Source organism: Dendropsophus ebraccatus, chromosome 15 (assembly GCF_027789765.1).
Source record: "Dendropsophus ebraccatus isolate aDenEbr1 chromosome 15, aDenEbr1.pat, whole genome shotgun sequence".
Taxonomy (NCBI): domain Eukaryota; kingdom Metazoa; phylum Chordata; class Amphibia; order Anura; family Hylidae; genus Dendropsophus; species Dendropsophus ebraccatus.
Window position 1 is genome coordinate 1,471,173 of NC_091468.1, and position 27,500 is coordinate 1,498,672.

Here is a 27,500-nt window from a genome sequence, read left to right on the forward strand (position 1 = left end):
GATGTACGTCTTCCCCGCCGTGTGATGACGCCGTCTGTCCCCTGCAGGTCATGTGGCGGGTCACACAGGCCGGACATACTGGGTGCACTGGCACATGGTGGGAAATCATCGGCTATGGAGATCAGGCCGGAGAGGACGGCCAGGGGAGGGGGGACGTCCGGGGACGACACTGTGCGCCTACCTGCAGGTCAGTGCTGGGATTTGTAGTGTAACATGAGATATCGAGTGATAAGGATTCATTGAGAAACATAAGGTTACAGTGCATAAGGCCGGGCCAGGGAAACGGCCAAGGAACGTTGCCAAGCGTAGGAAGGGCGGCAGATGACACCACCTTGATCCCTGCGCCGATCTGCTGCTGTGTGTAACAGGAATGAACTCACCGCCAATATCGGTAATATCTTCCCAATATTCTAATATCAAATCTCTGCCCAGGGAATCCTAGAACCTACTACACCATATTGTACACCAACCAGATGGCAGCCATCTGTCTTATAGGCAATATTACCCAGATCTTCCACTATAGAAGAGAGGGAGGGGATGGAGGGCGTATATACAGGGGTCTGGGGTCCCTGCCCTAGGCGGAGTTATGATCCTGGATCACTCTCCTCTGCTCTGCCTAGTGACTGTACGGACTCCGGGGCTGGTGAGCACTATGTGTATCCATGTGCAGTAATGGTGGACGTTACCTAATACACCAGTCACCACCTCTGCTACATAACAGGCCAAGAAAAGCTGTAAATACATCGTGCTACTTACACAACAGCAGCCCAGTGAGGGTAATCCTAAGCAGCTGTTCAGACAGGTAGATGTAATACTTATCACAGGAAAACTATCTGCCTAATGCTGCATCACTTGGTCATAGCATAGCACTGATCAGTGTTATCTGTGATCATTACATACAGCCTGCCTGGCCATAGCACTGATCAGTGTTATCTGTGATCATTACATACAGCCTGCCTGTGGCCATAGCACTGATCAGTGTTATCTGTGATCATTACATACAGCCTGCCTGGTGGCCATAGCACTGATCAGTGTTATCTGTGATCATTACATACAGCCTGCCTGTGGCCATAGCACTGATCAGTGTTATCTGTGATCATTACATACAGCCTGCCTGTGGCCATAGCACTGATCAGTTTATCTGTGATCATTACATACAGCCTGCCTGTGGCCATAGCACTGATCAGTGTTATCTGTGATCATTACATACAGCCTGCCTGTGGCCATAGCACTGATCAGTGTTATCTGTGATCATTACATACAGCCTGCCTGTGGCCATAGCACTGATCAGTGTTATCTGTGATCATTACATACAGCCTGCCTGTGGCCATAGCACTGATCAGTGTTATCTGTGATCATTACATACAGCCTGCCTGTGGCCATAGCACTGATTCAGTGTTATCTGTGATCATTACATACAGCCTGTGGCCATAGCACTGATCAGTGTTATCTGTGATCATTACATACAGCCTGCCTGTGGCCATAGCACTGATCAGTGTTATCTGTGATCATTACATACAGCTGCCTGTGCCATAGCACTGATCAGTGTTATCTGTGATCATTACATACAGCCTGCCTGTGGCCATAGCACTGATCAGTGTTATCTGTGATCATTACATACAGCCTGCCTGTGGCCATAGCACTGATCAGTGTTATCTGTGATCATTACATACAGCCTGCCTGTGGCCATAGCACTGATCAGTGTTATCTGTGATCATTACATACAGCCTGTCTGTGGCCATAGCATAGGACTGATCAGTGTTATCTGTGCTCTGCTCATTGAGCCTGGACCAGGACGTCATTTTGCTTCAAATGGTTAAAATATCAGGGTCATGGTCCTCATTGGGGTGGGATGTAGAGTAGTAGTGCTAACTGTGGTTTATCTGGGTTATCATGGATCTTATAGTATGGTTGCAGGCTCTCCCAGATGCGTTTGATTTTAGGACAGTCCCGTAGGATCTGCAGGAGTGCCCCCCATTATAATGCTAAACTCCTATCCCCTCATACATCAGTGCCGTCCCCTGAGGAGTCTGTGGGGGGGGGGGGGGGGGGATAATGCCGACCATATACATATAGAGCAGCTGCGGACCCCTCAGGTGACACCTATCCCCTCATACATCAGTGCCGTCCCCTGAGCTGGGGGGATAAATGCCGACCCATATACATATAGAGCAGCTGCGGACCCCTCAGGTGACTCCTATCCCCTCATACATCAGTGGCATCCCGTAAGAGGAGTCTGTGCGGGGGGGATAATGCCGACCATATACATATAGAGCAGCTGCGGACCCCTCAGGGTGGACATCCTATCCCCTCATACATCAGTGCCGTCCCCTGAGGAGTCGGTGCGGGGGGGTAATGCCGGCCATATACAATATAGAGCAGCTGCGGACCCCTCAGGTGACACCTATCCCCTCATACATCAGTGCCGTCCCCTGCGCTGGGGGGGGGATAATGCCGACCATATACTTATAGTGCAGCTTGCGGACCCCTCAGGTGACTCCTATCCCCTCATACATCAGTGCCGTCCCCTGAGGAGTCTGTGCGGGGGGTAATGCCGGCCATATACAATTAGAGCAGCTGCGGATCCCTCAGGTGACTCCTATCCCCTCATACATAAGTGCCGTCCCCTGAGCTGGGGGGGGTAATGCCGGCCATATACCTCTGTGGTGCGGCTCGCTGTTGGCTCAAGTCGCTCTCTTTCCGCAGTGGCCCCTGCCCTTTCCTGTAAACCCTCTGGGGCCAAATACCCTCTGCCTTACCTGGGAGCAGCGGCCTGTGAGGTGCGGGGGGACCTAAGGCAGGACGAGTGGTGGGAGATCCTCTTCTTCATCCGGAGGTTGGAGCCTCAGGATCAGCAGGAGGTGCAGGATGTCATACGCCAGAACCTGGAGGAGGAGGGAGATGCAACACACTGTGTCAGTCCTGTACATTCTCCTGTGTGGTGGTTGTTACACTATGTCAGTCCTGTGTTGTGGTTGTCACTGTGTCAGTCCTATGTGGTGGTTGTTACACTATGTCAGTCCTGTGTTGTGGTTGTCACTGTGTCAGTCCTGTGTGCTGGTTGTTACACCGTGTCAGTCCTGTGTGGTGGTTGTCACTGTGTCAGCCCTGTGTAATGGTTGTTACACTGTGTCAGCCCTATGTGGTGGTTGTTACACTGTGTCAGCCCTGTGTGGTGGTTGTTACACTGTGTCAGCCCTGTGTTGTGGTTGTTACACTGTGTCAGCCCTGTGTGGTGGTTGTTACACTGTGTCAGCCCTGTGTGGTGGTTGTTACACTGTGTCAGCCCTGTGTGGTGGTTGTTACACTGTGTCAGTCCTGTGTGGTGGTTGTTACACTGTGTCAGCCCTGTGTGCTGGTTTGTTACACTGTGTCAGTCCTGTGTAGTGGTTGTTACACCGTGTCAGTCCTGTGTGGTGGTTGTTACACCGTGTCAGTCCTGTGTGGTGGTTGTTACACCGTGTCAGTCCTGTGTGGTGGTTGTTACACCGTGTCAGTCCTGTGTGGTGGTTGTTACACCGTGTCAGTCCTGTGTGGTGGTTGTACACCGTGTCAGTCCTGTGTGGTGGTTGTTACACCGTGTCAGTCCTGTGTGGTGGTTGTTACACCGTGTCAGTCCTGTGTGGTGGTTGTTACACCGTGTCAGTCCTGTGTGGTGGTTGTTACACTGTGTCAGTCCTGTGTGGTGGTTGTTACACTGTGTCAGTCCTGTACATTTTCCTGTGGGTGGTTGTTACACTGTCAGTCCTGTGTGGTGGTCATTACACTGTGTCACTGCGGGTTAGTGGGGTGTAGCAGTGAGTCGGTGTGGGTTAGTGGGGTGTTACACTGTGTGGGTTAGTGGGGTGTAGCAGTGTGGGTTAGTGGGGTGTAGCAGTGTGTCTGTGCGGGTTAGTGGGGTGTAGCAGTGAGTCTGTGTGGGTTAGTGGGGTGTAGCAGTGTGTCGGTGCGGGTTAAAGGGGTGTAGCAGTGAGTCAGTGCGGGTTAGTGGGGTGTAGCAGTGTGTCGGTGTGGAGTGTAGCAGTGTGTCTGTGTGGGTTAGTGGGGTGTAGCAGTGTGTCTGTGTGGGTTAGTGGGGTGTAGCAGTGAGTCTGTGTGGGTTAGTGGGGTGTAGCAGTGTGTCTATGTGGGTTAGTGGGGTGTAGCAGTGAGTCTGTGTGGGTTAGTGGGGTGTAGCAGTGAGTCGGTGTGGGTTAGTGGGGTGTAGCAGTGAGTCGGTGTGGGTTAGTAGGGTGTAGCAGTGTGTCTGTGTGGGTTAGTGGGGTGTAGCAGTGAGTCGGTGTGGGTTAGTGGGGTGTAGCAGTGAGTCGGTGTGGGTTAGTAGGGTGTAGCAGTGTGTCGGTGTGGGTTAGTAGGGTGTAGCAGTGTGTCGGTGCGGGTTAGTGGGGTGTAGCAGTGAGTCAGTGCGGGTTAGTGGGGTGTAGCAGTGTGTCGGTGTGGAGTGTAGCAGTGTGTCTGTGTGGGTTAGTGGGGTGTAGCAGTGTGTCGATGCGGGTTAAAGGGGTGTAGCAGTGTGTCTGTGTGGGTTAGTGGGGTGTAGCAGTGAGTCTGTGTGGGTTAGTGGGGTGTAGCAGTGTGTCTGTGTGGGTTAGTGGGGTGTAGCAGTGAGTCTGTGTGGGTTAGTGGGGTGTAGCAGTGAGTCGGTGTGGGTTAGTGGGGTGTAGCAGTGAGTCGGTGTGGGTTAGTAGGGTGTAGCAGTGTGTCGGTGTGGGTTAGTAGGGTGTAGCAGTGTGTCGGTGCGGGTTAGTGGGGTGTAGCAGTGAGTCGGTGCGGGTTAGTGGGGTGTAGCAGTGAGTCGGTGCGGGTTAGTGGGGTGTAGCAGTGAGTCGGTGCGGGTTAGTGGGGTGTAGCAGTGAGTCGGTGCGGGTTAGTGGGGTGTAGCAGTAAGTCAGTGCGGGTTAGTGGGGTGTAGCAGTGTGTCGGTGTGGGTTAGTGGGGTGTAGCAGTAAGTCAGTGCGGGTTAGTGGGGTGTAGCAGTGTGTCGGTGTGGGTTAGTGGGGTGTTTGCTACACTGTCTGTGCGGGTTAGTGGGGTGTAGCAGTGTGTCTGTGTGGGTTTAGTGGGGTGTAGCAGTGAGTCGGTGTGGGGTTAGTGGGGTGTAGCAGTGTGTCTGTGCGGGTTAGTGGGGTGTAGCAGTGAGTCGGTGTGGGTTAGTGGGGTGTAGCAGTAAGTCAGTGCGGGTTAGTGGGGTGTAGCAGTGTGTCGGTGTGGTTAGTGGGGGTGTTTGCTACACTGTCTGTGCGGGTTAGTGGGGTGTAGCAGTGTGTCTGTGTGGGTTAGTGGGGTGTAGCAGTGTGTCGGTGCGGGTTAGTGGGGTGTAGCAGTGTGTCGGTGCGGGTTAGTGGGGTGTAGCAGTGAGTCAGTGCGGGTTAGTGGGGTGTAGCAGTGTGTCGGTGTGGAGTGTAGCAGTGTGTCTGTGTGGTTAGTGGGGTGTAGCAGTGAGTCGGTGCGGGTTAGTGGGGTTTAGCAGTGAGTCGGTGCGGGTTAGTGGGTTTAGCAGTGTCGGTGCAGGTTAGTGGGTGTAGCAGTGAGTCGGTGCGGGTTAGTAGGTGTAGCAGTGTGTCGGTGCGGGTTAGTGGGGTGTTACACTGTCTGTGCGGGTTAGTAGGGTGTAGCAGTGTGTCGGTGTGGGTTAGTAGGGTGTAGCAGTGTGTCGGTGTGGGTTAGTAGGGTGCAGCAGTGTGTCGGTGCGGGTTAGTGGGGTGTTACACTGTCTGTGCAGGTTAGTAGGGTGTAGCAGTAAGTCGGTGTTGTTCCTGTCTCCTCAGCAGCGGGGCGGTCTGGAACGAGCACACCCTCATGCTGTTACCTGTGACTGTGGAGGTAGCACACACGGTCCTGAGCTTCCTGGGTGAGCGCTGCTCTGGGAGTGTCCTGAGCGACCTGCACAGCTCTCATGTCTATGCAAAGTACATCCTGCAGCCAGGAAAGCAGAGCTCCGGCCCCAGCTGCGGGGCCCCCACTCATTCTGTACAGGGGGGCCTTCTGACCAAAAAGCCAAAAAACGAGGAACCACAGAAAGTAGTGAAAACAGAGGCCCCATCCAGTGCAGAGACCTCCGACCTGCAGCTGCTGAGCACCTTGCTTTCCCAGGAAGGACTACACATCTCAGCAACCCCTGCAGAGGACAAGGGTAAAGGTGAGGGTGTGGTGGGTACAGTGAGTGTGTGTGGGGTGTGAGGTGGTGGTGGGGTGCTGAGAGGTGGGAGGTGGTGGTGGGGTGCTTAGAGGTGGGAGGTGGTGGTGGGGTGCTTAGAGGTGGGAGGTGGTGGTGGGGTGCTTAGAGGTGGGAGGTGGTGGTGGGGTGCTGAGAGGTGGGAGGTGGTGGTGGGGTGCTGAGAGGTGGGAGGTGGTGGTGGGGTGCTGAGAGGTGGAGGTGGTGGTGGGGTGCTGAGGGGTGGGAGGTGGTGGTGGGGTGCTGAGGGGTGGGAGGTGGTGGTGGGGTGCTGAGGGGTGGGGGGTGGTGGTGGGGTGCTGAGGGGGTGTGAGGTGGTGGTGGGGTGCTGAGAGGTGGGAGGTGGTGGTGGGGTGCTGAGAGGTGGGGGGTGGTGGTGGTGGGGTGGTGGTGGGGTGGCTGAGAGGTGGGGGTGGTGGTGGTGGGGTGGTGGTGGGGTGCTGAGAGGTGGGGGGTGGTGGTGGGGTGCTGAGGGGTGGGAGGTGGTGGGGTGCTTAGAGGTGGGAGGTGGTGGTGGGGTGCTTAGAGGTGGGAGGTGGTGGTGGGGTGCTTAGAGGTGGGAGGTGGTGGTGGGGTGTGAAGAGGTCGCTGTGGTGGGAGGTTTGTGGAGGGGTGGTGTGGGAGGTTGCGTAGGGGTGGTGGGGTGCTGAGAGGTGTGGGGGGGTTGTAAAGGGGTGGTGTGGGAGGTTGCGGGGGGGTGCTGAGAGGGGTGGTGGTGGGGTTTGTGTAGGGGTGGTGGGGTTTGTGTAGGGGTGGGGGGGTTTGTGTAGGGGTGGGGGGGGTTTGTGTAGGGAGGGGTGTGGGAGGTTGCGGAGGGGTGTGGGAGGTTGCGGAGAGGGGTGGGGGGGTGCGGAGAGGTGTCGGGGGGGTGCGGAGAGGGGTGGTGGTGGGGGGTTGTGGAGGCGGGGTGCGGAGAGATGTGGGAGGTTGGGTGGTGGGGCGTTTGTGAAGGGGGGTTGCGGTAGGGCTGGGTGGTATACCGCGAAAATACCGATAACGTCACTGGGGTCGGTTAACCGACCTCAACTTGGCGAGGACGGTATGTGCGGTATTTTCTGTATTCCCCGTCTTCCCGGCGCCGCCTAATCGCTGCCCGGACCATGCCGGAGGCATTTGGAATAAACTACTCTGCTGCTGGGGGAGGGGGGACCTTGAAGCAGTCTCTAATTAATAATGTGCTTGGCCAGCCAATTCCCCCTACACCCGTATAGCGTCGCCCACGTACCGCCTCTGCAGCCCTCCTTTTTATTTGTTGCGTGCGGGCGGGCTTTCTTGTGGTCGCGCGGGCTGGCAGTTGGATGTGCGCCACAGGCGGTAAGATGGCAGCCGCTTGTCACCCAGGCCCCTGTGTAGTGATAACAGCCTGGGGGTCCATGCGGGTGAGGGGGCTGTACTGTACAATATTGATCTGGATGGAAGCTGCTGCTGCACTGTCAGCGTGCACCCAGGCCCCTGTGTAGTGATAACAGCCTGGGGGTCCATGCGGGTGAGGGGGCTGTACTGTACAATATTGATCTGGATGGAAGCTGCTGCTGCACTGTCAGCGTGCACCCAGGCCCCTGTGTAGTGATAACAGCCTGGGGGTCCATGCGGGTGAGGGGGCTGTACTGTACAATATTGATCTGGATGGAAGCTGCTGCTGCACTGTCAGCGTGCACCCAGGCCCCCTGTGTAGTGATAACAGTTACATCCAGAGATAAATTCAGCATAAAGAAATGAAATAGCGGCACTCACCCGGCTTGTCTTCAATCTTTATTGGGGTATCATGTACAACACAAGTCCACTAGGGCATCATACAGGTGAGGGAGGACGCAGGGGGGTGCATACAGCGACGGCCGTTTCGTGCGCAGGCGCACTTCGTCACGGCTAACACACGTCAGACCAGGTCTCACCTGTATGATGCCCTAGTGGACTTGTGTTGTACATGATACCCCAATAAAGATTGAAGACAAGCCGGGTGAGTGCCGCTATTTCATTTCTTTATGCTGAATTTATCCGTGGACTAATATGCTGTGAGCAGAGCACCACCTGCATCTTCAGTACACACTTCCAGCCTCCCACGAGGTCAGTTTAGTACGCTGAAAACACAGTGTGAATCAGTACTAGTGCCGGTCTATGTTTTTCTTTTTCTCCGTGTATGCAATAACAGTTACATCCAGATCGATAGTGTACAGTACAGCCCCCTCACCCGCATACCACCGGCACCAAACATGGACCCCCAGGCTGCTATCAGTACGCAGGGGGCCTGGGTGCACGCTGACAGTGCAGCAGCAGTACAGCGCCGGCCTCACCCGCATACCACCGTGGCCGGGTGGACAGGTGGGGGCTGGAAAGGTGATTTTCCGATTTACCTCCTGAGCCAGGGCGCACAAATATTGCTGCAGGGCAGGGGATGGAAGATCCTGCTGCGGGGGGGGGCTGGAGAGGAAGGCTGGAGAACTGACAGGCTGCGCACAGGCGGCAGCTCCCCCTCCAGTGTGTGCTCAGCGCTGCTGCTGCCGGGCGGCTCACTTCTCCTAGCTTCTCTGGAAGCTGCACGGTGAGCCCTGCCCCCCCCTCTCCCGCACATACAGTTGGGGTCGGCACCTCCATGATTCCCTGACCACCGCACTCTGTCCCGCACAGGAATCCTCGGAGCCCCGTTATCTTTTGTCAGTTCTGGAAGCGGCTGTGTGTGACGCTCTGCCTGGGACACAGGTATATGTGCTACAGCACCGAGTGACAGGGGCCGAGGATTCCTGTGTGAGAGAGAGAGAGCGGTGCCCGGGGGACCATCTATCATCCATCTATCATCCATCTATCATCCATCTATCATCCATCTATCATCCATCTATCATCCATCTATCATCCATCTATCATCCATCAATCATCCATCAATCATCCATCAATCATCCATCAATCATCCATCTATCATCCATCTATCATCCATCTATCATCCATCTATCATCCATCTATCATCCATCTATCATCCATCTATCATCCATCTATCTCCTATCTGAATATATACTGTATAGATAGATCTAGCAAACCATATGAATCCCAGACCTTGGACCAAGTCAGCTAGTAAGAAATACTCTGCAGCTTTCTGACGGTAATACAAACGTGGATTTATTCCATATAACAATACGCAGCAAACTTCACAAGTGATACACAATGTTTTGGCGTCTCCTAGTGGCACTTGAAAATGGCGACGCCAAAACATTGTGTATTACTTGTGAAGTTTGCAGCGTATTGTTATATGGAATAAATCCACGTTTGTATTACCATCGGAAAATGGGGTTTTCAAAAGGGGCGTGGCTTTTAAAAGGGGCGTGTCATAATTATCGTTTATCGTGTGGGAGGTTGCGGAGGGGTGGGGGGGTGCTGAGAGGAGTGGTGGGGGGTTTGTGGAGGAAGGTGTGTGGGAGGTTGCGGAGGGGTGGTGGGGTGCGGAGAGGGGTGGTGGGGGGGGGTTGTGGAGGCGGGGTGCGGAGAGGTGTGGGAGGTTGAGGGGTGGTGGGGTTGTTTGTGGAGGGGGGATTGCGGAGAGGTGGGGGTGTGGAGAGGTGTGGGGGGGGTGACATCTGTTTTGATGATGAGCAGCGGCGACCTGCACTGACAGGGATTATTGGGCGGCTCGGCAGCCATATTTGTTGGGTTCCTCCTCTCTCTCCAGGTGTTGTTACCCCTCGGGGCACCTCTAGGGGGAGCTCTCTGGAGATGTTAGTGGAGATTCTTGAGAAGGTGAAGAAGACTACAAGTGGCGTGGAGGCGCTGTCCTCGGCAGTGCAGGCCATGCTGCAACAATCCGGAGACGAGGGCCATGCTGGGAAGAGTGAAGGGCGCTCTAACAGGTAGGGAGGTGGGGCCCCGGGGTGGGGGAGGCTAGAACCTCTGCCATATTGGAAGCTACTCTGTAACGTCTCATCTGTTCTATAATAACTAGAGAGAAGATCATCAAGACATTGGTAGAGATCCTGACCAATCAGATGAAGGATCGGATGGTGGTGGTCACATGTCTGCAGGTCACCTATGTGCTCATGTCCAAGTATGACTGGCGGGTGCCTTTTGCCACGGAAGGCGGGGTGCGGGCAGTGCTGGGCTGTATGCAGGAGCATCACTCCTCGGCTGCCATCCAGCATATCGGGCTTGCGGTAAATATCTGCCCTTTGCTGTTCTGCCAATGGTTTGCTGCCGCCATCTTGTAACCTGCGCTCTGTCTCTGGCAGGTTCTGAAGGTGCTGACCGGGGTGGGGAGCTGTGATCTGCGGGGAAGCTCCCGCCGCTACACCCTGAATCCCGGAGACACCCAGGTGATGAAGGAAATCTTCTCCAGCATTGGATCAGCTGCCAGTGGGAGCGCCACCAGTCTTCTGAGGGCCATCCCCGGGGCCATCAGCAAGCTGCAGAGCACCGAGGGGTAAGGGCCCCGAGCCGGGACGTCACCAGCCTGACCTCCACCCACCACCACCTCATCAACTTCTGCCTTCCAGGTGCTTCACCTCTGTGTACAACGGCCTGCTGGTCATCCGAATGCTGACCGACAACCATGAAGCGCTGTCTGAGCAGCTGTCCGGGGTGGAGCTGCCCGCTGTCCCCCAAAGCTTCACAATTGACAGCAACTCATTATACAGCCGGCTGGACCTGTTCATGCAGAAGCAGCTGTGCCACCTGTTACAGGGCACTGAGGAGAAGAGCAGTGCCGACACCAAAGGTGACAACTCCACATGTTTTCCATATGCCACCTCCTTCCCTCTGCCGCATCCTCCTCCTTCCCTGTGCCGCATCCTCCTCCTTCCCTGTGCCGCATCCTCCTCCTCCTCCTTCCCTGTGCCGCATCCTCCTCCTCCTCCTTCCCTGTGCCGCATCCTCCTCCTCCTCCTTCCCTGTGCCGCATCCTCCTCCTCCTCCTTCCCTGTGCCGCATCCTCCTCCTCCTCCTTCCCTGTGCCGCATCCTCCTCCTCCTCCTTCCCTGTGCCGCATCCTCCTCCTCCTCCTTCCCTGTGCCGCATCCTCCTCCTCCTCCTTCCCTGTGCCGCATCCTCCTCCTCCTCCTTCCCTGTGCCGCATCCTCCTCCTCCTCCTCCTTCCCTGTGCCGCATCCTCCTCCTCCTCCTCCTTCCCTGTGCCGCATCCTCCTCCTCCTCCTCCTTCCCTGTGCCGCATCCTCCTCCTCCTCCTCCTTCCCTGTGCCGCATCCTCCTCCTCCTTCCCTGTGCCGCATCCTCCTCCTCCTCCTCCTTCCCTGTGCCGCATCCTCCTCCTCCTCCTCCTTCCTGTGCCGCATCCTCCTCCTCCTCCTCCTTCCCTGTGCCGCATCCTCCTCCTCCTCCTTCCCTGTGCCGCATCCTCCTCCTCCTCCTTCCCTGTGCCGCATCCTCCTCCTCCTCCTCCTTCCCTGTGCCGCATCCTCCTCCTCCTCCTCCTTCCCTGTGCCGCATCCTCCTCCTCCTCCTCCTTCCCTGTGCCGCATCCTCCTCCTCCTCCTCCTTCCCTGTGCCGCATCCTCCTCCTCCTTCCCTGTGCCGCATCCTCCTCCTCCTTCCCTGTGCCGCATCCTCCTCCTCCTCCTCCTTCCCTGTGCCGCATCCTCCTCCTCCTCCTCCTTCCCTGTGCCGCATCCTCCTCCTCCTCCTCCTTCCCTGTGCCGCATCCTCCTCCTCCTCCTCCTTCCCTGTGCCGCATCCTCCTCCTCCTCCTTCCCTGTGCCGCATCCTCCTCCTCCTCCTTCCCTGTGCCGCATCCTCCTCCTCCTCCTTCCCTGTGCCGCATCCTCCTCCTCCTCCTCCTTCCCTGTGCCGCATCCTCCTCCTCCTTCCCTGTGCCGCATCCTCCTCCTCCTTCTTCCCTGTGCCGCATCCTCCTCCCCCTCCTTCCCTGTGCCGCATCCTCCTCCTCCTTCTTTTCTCATCTACTGCATTCTTCTTCTTTCTTCTTCTTTCTTCTTCTTTCTTCTTCTTTCTTCTTCTTTCTTCTTCTTTCTTCTTCTTTCTTCTTCTTTCTTCTTCTTTCTTCTTTCCTCTGCCACTGCATCATCCTCCTCCTTCCCTGTGCCGCATCCTCCTCCACCGTGTATGTGATGTGACTTAGTGTGGCCCTTTCAGATGTGGCCCCAGTGCAGGCCCTGCAGGACATGGATGTGGCGTCGTTGCTCAGCGCTCTGCAGGACGTGCGGCTGTCTCGGGAGCTCCTGCCATCTCTGGAGCGATGTGTCTGTGATGACGCCTTCTCTCTGCCGTGTGACGTCTCTCAGATCCTCACAGACCCCGACTTCTTTCTGCAGCTTCTCTCCAGCCTGGAGCAACTCCGCCAAGAGAAAGCGCTCCAGCTCTGCATCTACAGGTGAGGGCCCCACGGGCGAGGGGAGGGAGGAGCTGGCCCCGGCTGGGACACTGGAGGGAGGAGCCGGCCCCAGCTGTGATGGGAGGGAGGAGACGGCCCCAGGTGTGATGGGAGGGAGGAGCCGGCCCCAGGTGTGAGGAGAGGGAGGAGCCGGCCCCAGGTGTGAGGAGAGGGAGGAGCCGGCCCCAGGTGTGAGGAGAGGGAGGAGCCGGCCCCAGGTGTGAGAAGAGGGAGGTGCCGGACCCAGGTGTGATGGTAGGGAGGAGCCGGCCCCAGGTGTGATGGGAGGAAGGAGCCGGCCCCAGGTGTGAGGAGAGGGAGGAGCCGGCCCCAGGTGTGAGGTAAGGGTGCTCCCCGCAGCGCCCTCTAATAACTGACGAGCGCTCTCCCCGCAGCGCCCTCTAATGACTGACGAGCGCTCTCCCCGCAGCGCCCTCTAATGACTGACGAGCGCTCTCCCCGCAGCGCCCTCTAATGACTGACGAGCGCTCTGCCCGCAGCGCCCTCTAATGACTGACGAGCGCTCTCCCCGCAGCGCCCTCTAATGACTGACGAGCGCTCTCCCCCGCAGCGCCCTCTAATGACTGACGAGCGCTCTCCCCGCAGCGCCCTCTAATGACTGACGAGCGCTCTCCCCGCAGCGCCCTCTAATGACTGACGAGCGCTCTCCCCGCAGCGCCCTCTAATGACTGACGAGCGCTCTCCCCGCAGCGCCCTCTAATGACTGACGAGCGCTCTCCCCGCAGCGCCCTCTAATGACTGACGAGCGCTCGCCCTTGATAATGGTTGTCTCTCCTCTCAGGATCCTTAATAAGTGTCTGTCGTTCTACCAAGAAGACGCTCTCCCCTGGCACCGGAGCATCGAGCCCTGTCTGACGTCTCTGGTCAGCACCAGCAGTGACCATGAGGTGAGGGGCGGCGGGCCTAGCACTGCCAGCCTCCATCCGTCTGTCCACTCACCATCCTCTGTCTGCAGGTCCTCCAGGAGGTGGTCAACTTCCTGCACCGCCTGGCCTCCACCAACAAGGACTGCGCTGTTGTCATGTGCCGCCTTGGAGCCAAGGAAACTCTGAGTAAAGTGTTAGAGAAGCAGAGCACCACCCTGCTGCAGGCCGCGGAACTGCGAGACCTCCTGAGTGACTGCGAGAAGTACGCCAGCCTCTACCAGAAGATGGCCACCAGCATCCTGGCCGGCTGCATTCAGGTGAGTGCACACTCTCTGCAGCTCCACTAGAGTCCTACATCATGTCTCATCCTCCAGAGCTGCACTCGCTGTTCTGCTGTTACATCATGTCTCATCCTCCAGAGCTGCACTCGCTGTTCTGCTGTTACATCATGTCTCATCCTCCAGAGCTGCACTCACTGTTCTGCTGTTTTACATCATGTTACGTTATGTCTCATGCTCCAGAGCTGCACTCACTATTCTGCTCATGTCACTACACTCACTACAGCATGTCTCTGCACTTTGGAGGAGGAGACATGATGTTACAGCAGAATAGTGAATGCAGCTCTGGAGGATGAGACATAATGTTAGAGCAGAATAGTGAGTGCAGCTCTTTAGGATGAGACATGATGTAACAGCAGAATAGTGAGTGCAGCTCTTTAGGATGAGACATGATGTAACAGCAGAATAGTGAGTGCAGCTCTGGAGGATGAGACCTGATGTAACAGCAGAATAGTGAGTGCAGCTCTGGAGGGTGAGACATGATGTAACAGCAGTATGAGGTGCTGAGATGTTTTTCTTCTCCCATCAGATGGTCCTTGGGCAGATAGAGGAGCACAGACGCTGCCAGCAGCAGATTAACATCCCATTCTTCCATGTGTTTCTGAGGAATCTCTGTCAGGGTGAGTGCCTGGTGTATCTGGCTGTCTCTTTCAGCCATTCAGCAGTGTACACCTCTCTCTCTGTTGTATCCAGCTGTCTCTCAGCAGTGTACACCCCTCTCTCTGGTGTATCCGGCTGTCTCTCAGCAGTGTACACCTCTCTCTCTGGTGTATCCGGCTGTCTCTCAGCAGTGTACACCCCTCTCTCTGGTGTATCCGGCTGTCTCTCAGCAGTGTACACCCCTCTCTCTGGTGTATCCGGCTGTCTCTCTGCAGTGTACACCTCTCTCTCTGGTGTATCCGGCTGTCTCTCTGCAGTGTACACCCCTCTCTCTGGTGTATCCAGCTGTCTCTCAGCAGTGTACACCCCTCTCTCTGGTGTATCCGGCTGTCTCTCTGCAGTGTACACCCCCTCTCTGGTGTATCCGGCTGTCTCTCTGCAGTGTACATCTCTCTCTGGTGTATCCGGCTGTCTCTCAGCAGTGTACACCCCTCTCTCTGGTGTATCCAGCTGTCTCTCAGCAGTGTACACCCCTCTCTCTGGTGTATCCGGCTGTCTCTCAGCAGTGTACACCCCTCCCTCTGGTGTATCCGGCTGTCTCTCTGCAGTGTACACCCCTCTCTCTGGTGTATCCGGCTGTCTCTCTGCAGTGTACACCTCTCTCTCTGGTGTATCCGGCTGTCTCTCAGCAGTGTACACCCCTCTCTCTGGTGTATCCGGCTGTCTCTCTGCAGTGTACACCCCTCTCTCTGGTGTATCCGGCTGTCTCTCTGCAGTGTACATCTCTCTCTGGTGTATCCGGCTGTCTCTCAGCAGTGTACACCCCTCTCTCTGGTGTATCCAGCTGTCTCTCAGCAGTGTACACCCCTCTCTCTGGTGTATCCAGCTGTCTATCAGCAGCGCTCTCTAATTGTGCTGTACTGCTGGGAGTGCTCCTGCTGGATGGAGATGAGGGGCAGGCTTTACAGTGCTGAAGGGGTGGGGCTCTACAGTACTGGAGGAGGGGCTCTACAGTGCTGAAGGGGTGGGGCTCTACAGTACTGGAGGAGGGGCTCTACAGTGCTGAAGGGGTGGGGCTCTACAGTACTGGAGGAGGGGCTCTACAGTGCTGAAGGGGTGGGGCTCTACAGTACTGGAGGAGGGGCTCTACAGTGCTGAAGGGGTGGGGCTCTACAGTACTGGAGGAGGGGCTCTACAGTGCTGAAGGGGTGGGGCTCTACAGTACTGGAGGAGGGGCTCTACAGTATTGGAGGAGGGGCTCTACAGTGCTGAAGGGGCGGGGCTCTACAGTGCTGAAGGGGTGGGGCTCTACAGTACTGGAGGAGGGGCTCTACAGTACTGGAGGAGGGGCTCTACAGTGCTGAAGGGGTGGGGCTCTACAGTACTGGAGGAGGGGCTCTACAGTGCTGAAGGGGCGGGGCTCTACAGTGCTGAAGGGGTGGGGCTCTACAGTACTGGAGGAGGGGCTCTATAGTGCTGAAGAGGAGGGGCTCTACAGTACTGGAGGGGCTCTCTGGTGTATCCAGCTGTCTCTCAGCAGTGTACACCCCTCTCTCTGGTGTATCCAGCTGTCTCTTAGCAGTGTACACCCCTCTCTCTGGTGTATCCAGCTGTCTCTCAACAGCGCTCTCTAATTGTGCTGTACTGCTGGGCGTGCTCCTGCTGGATGAAGAAGATGAGGGGCTCTACAGTACTGGAGGAGGGGCTCTACAGTACTGGAGGAGGGGCTCTACAGTGCTGAAGGGGTGGGGCTCTACAGTACTGGAGGAGGGGCTCTACAGTGCTGAAGGGGTGGGGCTCTACAGTGCTGAAGGGGTGGGGCTCTACAGTACTGGAGGAGGGGCTCTACAGTGCTGAAGGGGTGGGGCTCTACAGTATTGGAGGAGGGGCTCTACAGTGCTGAAGGGGTGGGGCTCTACAGTATTGGAGGAGGGGCTCTACAGTATTGGAGGAGGGGCTCTACAGTATTGGAGGAGGGGCTCTACAGTGCTGAAGGGGCGGGGCTCTACAGTGCTGAAGGGGCAGGGCTCTACAGTACTGGAGGAGGGGCTCTACAGTGCTGAAGGGGCGGGGCTCTACAGTACTGGAGGAGGGGCTCTACAGTGCTGAAGGGGCGGGGCTCTACAGTGCTGAAGGGGTGGGGCTCTACAGTACTGGAGGAGGGGCTCTACAGTACTGGAGGAGGGGCTCTACAGTGCTGAAGGGGTGGGGCTCTACAGTACTGGAGGAGGGGCTCTATAGTGCTGAATGGGCGGTGCTCTACAGTACTGGAGAAGGGGCTCTATAGTGCTAAAGGGGCGGGGCCCTGTAGTGCTGAAGGGGCGGGCCCTATAGTGCTGAAGGGGCGGGGCCCTGTAGTGCTGAAGGGGAGGGGCTCTACAGTGCTGAAGGGGCGGGGCTCTACAGTGCTGAAGGGGTGGGGCTCTACAGTACTGGAGGAGGGGCTCTACAGTACTGGAGGAGGGGCTCTACAGTGCTGAAGGGGTGGGGCTCTACAGTACTGGAGGAGGGGCTCTATAGTGCTGAATGGGCAGGGCTCTACAGTACTGGAGAAGGGGCTCTATAGTGCTGAAGGGGCGGGGCCCTGTAGTGCTGAAGGGGCGGGCCCTATAGTGCTGAAGGGGCGGGGCCCTATAGTGCTGAAGGGGCGGGACAGAATGTGGGTCACTGTCCTGGGTGCAGCGCCTCCTGCTGGTCCCTTGGAGGATAGCACTGTGGACGCCTCTATCATCCCTGCAGGCTCCAGCGTGGAGGTTAAAGAAGATAAATGTTGGGAGAAGATTGAAGTCTCCTCCAATCCGCATCGCGCCCACAAACTGACAGACGGGAACCCCAAGTCTTACTGGGAGTCGAGCGGCAGCACCGGATCCCATTATATCAACATCTTCATGCATCGCGGAGTGGTGATCCGGTGAGAGAATGCGGGTGAGGAGGGGGGGGATGGGCTGCATACTTACCTTATTACACAATGTGCGCCCCCCGCAGGCGGCTGCTGATGTCCGTGGCCAGTGAGGACTCCAGTTACATGCCGGCCCGGGTCCTGGTGATGGGGGGGAGAGAACTCGTCCAACATCAGCACCGAGCTCAATGCGGTCAGTCCTGGCGTATTATAGTTGGGGGGGAGGCACAGCTGTGGGGGTCAGCAGATGGGGGTACAGCTCTGGGGGCAGCAGGTGGGGGTCAGCTGTGGGGGGGGAGGTGCACAGCTTCGGGGGTCAGCTGATGGAGGGGCATAGCTCTGGGGGTCAGCTCTGGGGGGGAGGTGCACAGCTCTGGGGGTCAGCTGGTGGAGGGGCATAGCTCTGGGGGTCAGCTGGTGGGGGGGCACAGCTCTGGGGGTCAGCTGGTGGGGGGGCACAGCTCTGGGGGTCAGCTGGTGGGGGGGCACAGCTCTGGGGGTCAGCTGGTGGGGGGGCACAGCTCTGGGGGTCAGCTGGTGGGGGGGCACAGCTCTGGGGGTCAGCTGGTGGTGGTGGTGGTGGGGGGGTTATAGCTCTGGGGTCAGCTGGTGGGTGTTAAAGCTCTGGGGGTCAGCAGGTGGGGGGGCACAGCTGTGGGGGTCAGCAGGTGGAGGGGCACAGCTCTGGGGGTCAGCAGGTGGGGGGGCATAGCTCTGGGGTCAGCAGGTGGGGGGGCACAGCTCTGGGGGTCAGCAGGTGGGGGGGGCACAGCTCCTGGGTCAGCAGGTGGGGGGGCACAGCTCGGTGGGTTAGCAGGTGGGGGGGCACAGCTCCTGGGGTCAGCAGGTGGGGGGGCACAGCTCCTGGGGTCAGCAGGTGGGGGGGCACAGCTCCTGGGGTCAGCAGGTGGGGGGGCACAGCTCCTGGGGTCAGCAGGTGGGGGGGCACAGCTCTGGGGGTCAGCAGGTGGGGGGGCACAGCTCTGGGGGTCAGCAGGTGGGGGGGCACAGCTCGGTGGGTCAGCAGGTGGGGGGGCACAGCTCTGGGGGTCAGCAGGTGGGGGGGCACAGCTCTGGGGGTCAGCAGGTGGGGGGGCACAGCTCTGGGGGTCAGCAGGTGGGGGGGCACAGCTCCTGGGGTCAGCAGGTGGGGGGGCACAGCTCCTGGGGTCAGCAGGTGGGGGGGCACAGCTCTGGGGGTCAGCAGGTGGGGGGGCACAGCTCCTGGGGTCAGCAGGTGGGGGGGCACAGCTCTGGGGGTCAGCAGGTGGGGGGGCACAGCTCTGGGGGTCAGCAGGTGGGGGGGCACAGCTCCTGGGGTCAGCAGGTGGGGGGGCACAGCTCCAAGGGTCGCAGTTGTTTATGTGTATTTTGTCTCTGGGCAGGTGAATGTCTGTGGCTCCGCCTCCAGCGTTGTTCTCCTGGAAAACGCCACACGTTTCTGGCCGGTGGTTCAGGTGAAGATAAAGCGGTGTCAGCAGGTAATGCGCTGGTGTCATGTGACTGCGCTGCGCTCCGGCCTCAGCCGCCCTCATGCAGCATGGTCTCTCTGCAGGGCGGTATTGACACACGTGTGCGGGGCCTGGAGATCCTGGGGCCAAAGCCGACATTCTGGCCGGTGTTTAAGGAGCAGCTGTGCCGAAGAACGTTCCTCTTCTACACCAGCCGAGCTCACAGCTGGGGGCAGGAGATCTGTGAGAGGAAGGAGAGCTTACTGCAGCTGTTCAGCAGGTAACTGGGGGCACAGGCGTACGGGGGGTAACAGGGGGCACAGCTGTATGGAAGGTAAGAGGGCACAGCCGCACAGGAGGTAACAGGGGGCACAGGCGTACGGGAGGTAACAGGGGGCACAGGCGTACGGGGGGTAACAGGGGGCACAGGCGTACGGGAGGGGGCACAGGCGTACGGGAGGTAACGGGGGGCACAGGCGTACGGGAGGTAACGGGGCACAGGCGTACGGGAGGTAACGGGGCACAGGCGTACGGGAGGTAACGGGGCACAGGCGTACGGGAGGTAACAGGGGGCACAGCTATATGGAAGGTAACAGGGCACAGCCGCACAGGAGGTAACAGGGGGCACAGGCGTACGGGAGGTAACAGGGGGCACAGGCGTACGGGAGGTAACGGGGCACAGGCGTACGGGAGGTAACGGGGGGCACAGGCGTACGGGAGGTAACGGGGGGCACAGGCGTACGGGGGGTAACGGCGGGGGCACAGGGTAACGGGGGGGGGCACAGGCGTACGGGGGGTAACGGGGGGGGGGGCAGAGGCGTACGGGGGTAACGGGGGGGGGGGCAGAGGCGTACGGGGGGTAACGGGGGGGGCACAGGCGTACGGGGGGTAACGGGGGGGGGGGGCACAGGTGCCGAAGTTACAGCCTGCAGTGGGTAACGGGCGGTGGGGCACAGTCGCAAAGGGGGCAGTGGCTCCTTCTGAGGTTTCGGGGTCTCCTTCTCACTGATTGGCCGCCCTCTTGCAGGTTGAACCGCGCCCTGTCACATGAGCAGGAGTTTGCGGATCGGTTCCTGCCGGATGATGAGGCGGCGCAGGCTCTAGGCCGCACCTGTTGGGAGGCGCTGATATCCCCCCTGGTGAAGAGCATCACCACCTCAGGTAGAGAAACTTCCAGGCCCCCAATGTGCTGCTTCCCTCCTGTACGGGGTCCTCACCTCTCTGCCTCCTGTTCTCTTCTAGACGACGGGGGAGTAAGCCCCCTCAGCTGGCTGCTTACCCGCTATCTGGGGAACATTCAGGGGGCGCAACGCCCCAATGCCAAAACTTCAGTCTTCAACTCCCGGGTACGAAGGCTGACCCATCTACTGGTCCATGTGGACACCAGCCCCCAGGACACGGCCGAGCTGAAGCCCCCCAGTAAAGCTAGTGAGTACTGTGTCCCTGTATAGGAGGTGGGGAGTGGTCGGGGGTCTCTGTGTAGGAGGTGGGGAGTGGTCGGGGGTCTCTGTGTAGGAGGTGGGGAGTGGTCGGGGGTCTCTGTGTAGGAGGTGGGGAGTGGTCGGGGGTCTCTGTGTGGGGAGTGGTCGGGGGTCTCTGTGTAGGAGGTGGGGAGTGGTCGGGGGTCTCCATACGTCAGTTCTGCTGTGAGATTTGCTCTTCTCCTCAGATGGGAAGAGTCGGGGGGCCCCCAGTCCTCCTGTGAGACCCTCTGCTACTGGATGGAGCAGCTTGGCCGGGATGGCTCAGTGCTGGCAGGCGGTGGTCCAGAAGCAGGTAGCGGGGGCTCAGGGATTCTGGGGGATTAGTGTGTCCCTCTTCCTGGGTGTAATTCCTGTTGTGTCCACCAGGTGCAGCGCTTTCTGGAGATGTCCTGGAATGATGTGGATCTGGCTCCCCGCTTCTGCTCCATGTACCGGGCCCTCAGACGCGCCATGGACGAGATGTTTGGACAACAGATGCGGTTCTTACTGTCTCTGCGCCAGGGTTTCTGTGAGGGGCTGTTACAGCTGTCCTTCCTGACCGCACTGCACGTGAGTCTCTGGGGCCCCATTAGTGTTCTTCATGTTGGGGCCCCCTGTGTCTGGAGATATTTGTATCTGTGATGTTTGTACATTACAGGTGACGGAGCAGTTCGCTCGCTATATAGATCAGCTGATCACTGTGATCCGTGCCGATTCTGCTGATCTCCGATCCCTGGAGCAGCTTCAGGAATTCCTGGACTTTGTTCTTTTCTTGTCTGATCTAGAACTGGCCAATTCCTTCGAGCATTTTTACAGGTCAGTGCAGCTCCATGTCGCCATCTCTAGCACTGCTCCTTGTTGCCCCTGTGCCGCCATCTCTAGCACTGCTCATTGTTGCCCCTGTGCCGCCATCTCTAGCACTGCTTCTTGTTGCCCCTGTGCCGCCATCTCTAGCACTGCTTCTTGTTGCCCCTGTGCCGCCATCTCTAGCACTGCTTCTTGTTGCCCCTGTGCCGCCATCTCTAGCACTGCTTCTTGTTGCCCCTGTGCCGCCAGCTTCCTCCTTGTTGCAGCCGTGCCGCCAGCTTCCTCCTTGTTGCCCCTGTGCCGCCAGCTTCCTCCTTGTTGCAGCCGAGCCGCCAGCTTCCTCCTTGTTGCCCCTGTGCCGTCGGCTTCCTCCTTGTTGCCCCTGTGCCACCAGCTTCCTCGTTGCTCCTGTGCCGCCAGCTTCCTCCTTGTTGCCCCTGTGCCGCCAGCTTCCTCCTTGTTGCCCCTGTGCCGCCGGCTTCCTCCTTGTTGCCCCTGTGCCGCCGGCTTCCTCCTTGTTGCAGCCGAGCCGTCGGCTTCCTCCTTGTTGCCCCTGTGCCACCAGCTTCCTCGTTGCCCCTGTGCAGCCAGCTTCCTCCTTGTTGCAGCGGTGCCGCCAGCTTCCTCCTTGTTGCAGCGGTGCCGCCAGCTTCCTCCTTGTTGCCCCTGTGCCTCCAGCTTCCTCCTTGTTGCCCCTGTGCCGCCAGCTTCCTCCTTGTTGCCCCTGTGCTGCCAGCTTCCTCCTTGTTGCCCTTGCCGCCAGCTTCCTCCTTGTTGCCCTGCCGCCAGCTTCCTCCTTGTTGCCCCTGTGCCCTGCCAGCTTCCTCCTTGTTGCCCCGTGCCGCCAGCTTCCTCTTTGTTGCCCCTGTGCCGCCAGCTTCCTCCTTGTTGCCCCCGTGCCGCCAGCTTCCTCCTTGTTGCCCCCCGGCCGCCAGCTTCCTCCTTGTTGCCCCAGTGCCGCCAGCTTCTTCCTTGTTGCCCCAGTGCCGCCAGCTTCCTCCTTGTTGCCCCCGTGCCGCCAGCTTCCTCCTTGTTGCCCCCGTGCCGCCAGCTTCCTCCTTGTTGCCCCCGTGCCGCCAGCTTCCTCCTTGTTGCCCCCGTGCCGCCAGCTTCCTCCTTGTTGCCCCCGTGCCGCCAGCTTCTGTGATTCCAGGTCCTATTTTCTAAGCTGCTGTGTGTTGCAGGCATTACCTGGCGGATCGCCTCCTCTCCCTCGGACCCTGCTGGCTGGAGAATTCGGTGGTCGATCACATTGGAATTTGTTTCCCAAACCGCTTTCCCCAACAGATGCTGAAAAACCTGCAAGAAGCCAAAGATCTTCAAAGAGAGGAACATCTGTACCGCCTGCAGGAGCATGACAGAGGAGTCTTATCAGAGGAGGAGGAGGAGGATAAGGACGATGACATGGTGAGGAGGATAGGAGGGGTGGAGGATGAGCTTGTGAGGAGGAGGAGGACAGGAGGGAAGGAGGAGGAGATGGTGAGGAGGAGGACAGGAGGGAAGGAGGAGGAGATGGTGAGGAGGAGGACAGGAGGGAAGGAGGAGGAGATGGTGAGGAGGGAAGGAGGAGGAGATGGTGAGGAGGAGGACAGGAGGGAAGGAGGAGGAGATGGTGAGGAGGAGGACAGGAGGGAAGGAGGAGGAGATGGTGAGGAGGAGGACAGGAGGGAAGGAGGAGGAGATGGTGAGGAGGAGGACAGGAGGGAAGGAGGAGGAGATGGTGAGGAGGGAAGGAGGAGGAGATGGTGAGGAGGAGGACAGGAGGGAAGGAGGAGGAGATGGTGAGGAGGGAAGGAGGAGGAGATGGTGAGGAGGAGGACAGGAGGGAAGGAGGAGGAGATGGTGAGGAGGAGGACAGGAGGGAAGGAGGAGGAGATGGTGAGGAGGAGGACAGGAGGGAAGGAGGAGGAGATGGTGTGGAGGACAGGAAGGGAGGAGGAGGAGGAGATGGTAAGGAGGAGGAAATGGTGAGGAGGACAGGAAGGAAGGAGGAGGAGATGGTGAGGAGGAGGACAGGAGGGAAGGAGGAGGAGACGGTGAGGAGGAGATGGTGAGGAGGAGGGAAGGAGGAGGAGATGGTGAGGAGGAGGGAAGGAGGAGGAGATGGTGAGGGGTACAGGAGGGAAGGAGGAGATGAGAAGATGGTGAGGAGGAGGGAAGGAGGAGGAGATGTTGAGGAGGAGGAGGACAGGAGGGAAGGAGGAGATGAGAAGATGGTGAGGAGGAGAGAAGGAGGAGGAGATGGTGAGGAGGAGGAGATGGTGAGGAGGGAAGGAGGAGGAGATGGTGAGGGAGACAGGAGGGAAGGAGGAGGAGATGGTGAGGAGGGAAGGAGGAGGAGATGGTGAGGGGTACAGGAGGGAAGGAGGAGGAGATGGTGAGGGGTACAGGAGGGAAGGAGGAGGAGATGGTGAGGGGTACAGGAGGGAAGGAGGAGATGAGAAGATGGTGAGGAGGAGGGAAGGAGGAGGAGAAGATAGTGAGGAGGAAATGGTAAGCAGGAGAACATAAGGAGGATACAAAATAAGAGGAGAACATGAGGGAAGAAGGAGGAGACGGTGAGGAGGAGACGGTGAGGAGGAGACGATGTGGTGTAAGACAGGAGGGAAAGAGGAGGAAATGGGAAGATGATGACGGTGATTGTAATGGTAAGGAGGAGGAAGGTTGTGGAGACAGCAAGAAGGAAGAGTAAGGGTCGTATTCCGTGTGGCGAGGAGGGCCCGATCAACAATGTAAACGAGCGCCGATCTGCTAGATCGCCGCTCGTTTACTGGGCCTATTCCACTGCCCGATGATCATTGAGTGAGGGCTGCAGGGAGATCGTTACCGATGTCCTTGCAGCATCATACATTACCTGTCAGGTCTTCTTCTCCGCGCTGTCTTCATCCCAGGGTCCCGCGTGCTCTATCTTCAGAATGGCCGGTCAGCTGACAGGCCACACTCAGCCAATCACAGGCCGCGGCAGTCCCGGCCTGTGATTGGCTGAGCGCTCCGTCAGCTGACTGGCCATTCAGAAGATAGAGCGCGCCGGACCCGGGGAGAAAGACAGCGCCGAGAAGAAGCCTGGACAGGTAATGTATGCTGCTTGTCAAATCGTCGGTGGCCCGCCGTGTACCGCTATTCAACTGTAGCAATGCGCGGTGGGGGAACTATGATTTTAGGTCTGGCCCTAAATGAACGATCAGCTGATGACACGATCATCGGCTGATCGTTCTCTCTATTTCACCGAACGATAATCGGCCGAATCGGGCCAAATGGGGCCAATCCGGCCGATTATCGTTACTGTGGAATAGGGCTCTAAGGGCCGTATTACGCAGGACAATTATTGTTTGAAAAATTGTTAGATTGTTCCAATTTAAATGATAATCGTTTTGTGTAATAGAAAACCTATCATTTGATCGTTCGCACATTGGTGTAATAAGAAGTCATATCTGAAACGTACGCAATAGCGACAAAACGGCCGCAAGAACGACCATAAGTAACGATCATTGCTCCGTGCAGTTGGGTAAATGATTTTGTGCCTTTTGAGATTGTGGGTACAGAGTCACTTTAACGATAAACAATCTGACCCCCTCCCCCCCCCCTTGTACCTTCGGATAGCTGCTTTTAATCTAAGGTCTGTCCTGGGCTCCGTTCGGCAGGTGATGCAGTTATTCTTCTAAAAATCAACTTTTAAACGTGCAGCTCCGTGTCATACTGCCGTGGCCTAGAGTATCTGTGCCCTAACCTTGCACCCCCCCTCCGTCCCTCCTCCCCACCTTCCTCATCATTAGGAATGGCACTGGCAGGATTTTTCCTATTCCTCTGCTGTGGACACTGCACAGGTGCCTTAACCCTTTAAGGACCCGGCCAATTTTCGTTTTTGCGTTTTCGGTTTTCCCTCCTTGTGTATATACGGCCATACATACATAGCACTTGCATTTTTCCACCTAGAGACCTACATCAGCCCTTATCCTTATTTTTTGCGTCACTAATTGTACTTCCCAATGACGGCTGAATTTTACCATAAAGTACACTGCGAAACCAGAAAAAAATTCAAAGTGTGGTGAAATAGAATAAAAAAAGCATTTCTTTTATTTGGAGGGTATTTTGTTTTTACGCCATTCGCCCTGGGGTAAAACTGACTTGTTATATATGTTCCTCAAGTCGTTACGATTACTATGATATATAACATGTATAACTTATATTGTATCTAATGGACTGAAAAAAATTCAAACCATTGTTAACCAATATACGTTCCTTACAATCGCTCCATTCCCCGGCTTATAGCGCTTTTATCCTTTGGTCTATGGGGCTGTGTGAGGCGTCATTTTTTGCGCCATGATGTGTTCTTTCTATCGGTACCTTGATTGCACATATACGACTTTTTGATCGCTTTTTATTACATTTTTTCTGGATTTGATGCGACCAAAAATGCACAATTTTGCACTTTGGGATTTTTTTACGCTGACGTCGTTTACCGCGCGAGATCAGGAATGTGATTAATAGTTCGCGCGATTACGCACGCGGCGATAGCAAACATGGGGGGGGGGGGGGATTCAGACTTTTGTAGGGGAGCGGGCTTTTTACTAATAATACTTTTTTTTACACATATACTAGAAGCCCCCCTGGGGTTAGGGTTATTCCCCCCCCCCTGGGGTTAGGGTTATTCCCCCCCCTGGGGTTAGGGTTATTCCCCCCCCCCTGGGGTTAGGGTTATTCCCCCCCCTGGGGTTAGGGTTATTCCCCCCCCCCTGGGGTTAGGGTTATTCCCCCCCCTGGGGTTAGGGTTATTCCCCCCCCCCTGGGGTTAGGGTTATTCCCCCCCCCCCCTGGGGTTAGGGTTACTCCCCCCCCTGGGGTTAGGGTTATTCCCCCCCCCCTGGGGTTAGGGTTATTTCCCCCCTGGGGTTAGGGTTATTCCCCCCCCCCCCTAGGGTTAGGGTTATTCCCCCCCCCCTGGGGTTAGGGTTATTCCCCCCCTGGGGTTAGGGTTATTCCCCCCCCCCTAGGGTTAGGGTTATTTCCCCCCCCCCTGGGATTAGGGTTACTCCCCCCCCCCCCGGGGTTAGGGTTATTCCCCCCTGGGGTTTGGGTTATTCCCCCCCCCCCCTGGGGTTAGGGTTATTCCCCCCCCCCTGGGGTTAGGGTTATTCCCCCCCCCTGGGGTTAGGGTTATTCCCCCCCCCCCTGGGGTTAGGGTTATTCCCCCCCCCCCTGGGGTTAGGGTTATTCCCCCCCCCCTGGGGTTAGGGTTATTCCCCCCCCTGGGGTTAGGGTTATTCCCCCCCCCCCCCTGGGGTTAGGGTTATTCCCCCCCCCCCCCCCCTGGGATTAGGGTTACTCCCCCCCTCCCCCGGGATTAGGGTTACTTCCCCCCCCCTGGGGTTAGGGTTATCCCCCCCCTGGGGTTAGGGTTATTCCCCCCCTGTGGTTAGGGTTTCCCCCTGGGGGACTTCTAGTATATACACTTTGATCTCTCTTCGAGATCTTTGCTGTATACTTATACAGCAAAGATCAATGAGATCGGCACTCGTTTGTTTTCGGCTGCTGGAGCCATCTTGGAGCGGTCCCCGACCGGCACCACACACTGAGATCGCTCCTCCGGGACAACCCGGTGGGGGGGGGGGATGGGTCTCCTCTGTGATTTCAGAGGTCTCCTCTGTGACACCGGGGGGGATGGGTCTTCTCTGTGATTTCGGAGGTCTCCTCTGTGACACCGGGGGGGGATGGGTCTCCTCAGTGATTTCGGAGGTCTCCTCTGTGAACCCCGGGGGGGGGGGGGGCAGTCTCCTCTGTGACACCGGGGGTCTGTGTCCTCATTGTGTCTTGTGTCTCCTGGCTATGGTCTCCTCTGTGACACCGGAGGGGGGCAGCTCCTCTGTGATCTGTGATTGGGGAGGTCTCTTCTGTGATGGGGGGGGAGGTCTCCTCTGTGACACGGGGGTGGGGTGGGTCTCCTCTGTGATTGGGAGGTCTCCTCTGTGACACCGGGGGGGGGGGGTGTCTTCGATGACACGGGGGGGGGGGGGGAGGTCTCCTCTGTGACACCTGGGGTGGGGGGGGGGGGGTCTCCTCTGTGATTGGGGGGGGTCTCCTCTGTGATTGGGGGGGGTCTCCTCTGTGATTGGGGGGGGGTCTCCTCTGTGATTGGGGGGGGTCTCCTCTGTGATCTGTGATTGGGGGGGTCTCCTCTGTGATTGGGGGGGGTCTCCTCTGTGATCTGTGATTGGGGGGGTCTCCTCTGTGACACTGGGGTGGGGGGTCTCCTCTGTGACACTGGGGGGGGGTCTCCTCTGTGACACTGGGGGGGGGGGGTCTCCTCTGTGACACCGGGGGTGGGGGTGGGTCTCCTCTGTGATTGGGGGGGTCTCCTCTGTGACACTGGGGGGGGGGGGGTCTCCTCTGTGACACCGGGGGTCTGTGTCCTCATTGTGTCTTGTGTCTCCAGGTGATGGAGGAGAGCTCGGTGCTCCAGGATGAGGGGGTGGATGATGCTGAGGTGCAGATCTCGGTGCTCTCTCCGCGATGCTGGGCTATAGCCTCTCTCTGCTATCTGGACGATCCCTCCAAGTATTT

General features: G+C 57.8%; 1 protein-coding gene across 1 annotated transcript in view; it reads left to right on the forward strand.

Moving 5' to 3' along the window:
* The first annotated feature begins 5,791 nt into the window (after positions 1-5,791).
* CUL9 (cullin 9) overlaps positions 5,792-27,500 on the forward strand; it is a 61,829-nt gene continuing 40,120 nt past the window's right edge. Inside the window, 21 exon segments of the mRNA XM_069955346.1 lie at positions 5,792-6,139; positions 9,831-10,008; positions 10,101-10,308; positions 10,384-10,574; positions 10,648-10,868; positions 12,260-12,497; positions 13,300-13,405; positions 13,474-13,701; positions 14,252-14,342; positions 17,062-17,233; positions 17,308-17,371; positions 17,373-17,414; positions 18,607-18,702; positions 18,777-18,952; positions 19,700-19,833; positions 19,915-20,100; positions 20,342-20,448; positions 20,523-20,705; positions 20,794-20,951; positions 22,127-22,349; positions 27,373-27,500. The exon segment at positions 27,373-27,500 is cut by the window's right edge and continues 53 nt beyond it. Coding sequence (XP_069811447.1) covers positions 5,800-6,139; positions 9,831-10,008; positions 10,101-10,308; positions 10,384-10,574; positions 10,648-10,868; positions 12,260-12,497; positions 13,300-13,405; positions 13,474-13,701; positions 14,252-14,342; positions 17,062-17,233; positions 17,308-17,371; positions 17,373-17,414; positions 18,607-18,702; positions 18,777-18,952; positions 19,700-19,833; positions 19,915-20,100; positions 20,342-20,448; positions 20,523-20,705; positions 20,794-20,951; positions 22,127-22,349; positions 27,373-27,500 — 3,470 coding nt within the window. The 5' untranslated portion in view covers positions 5,792-5,799.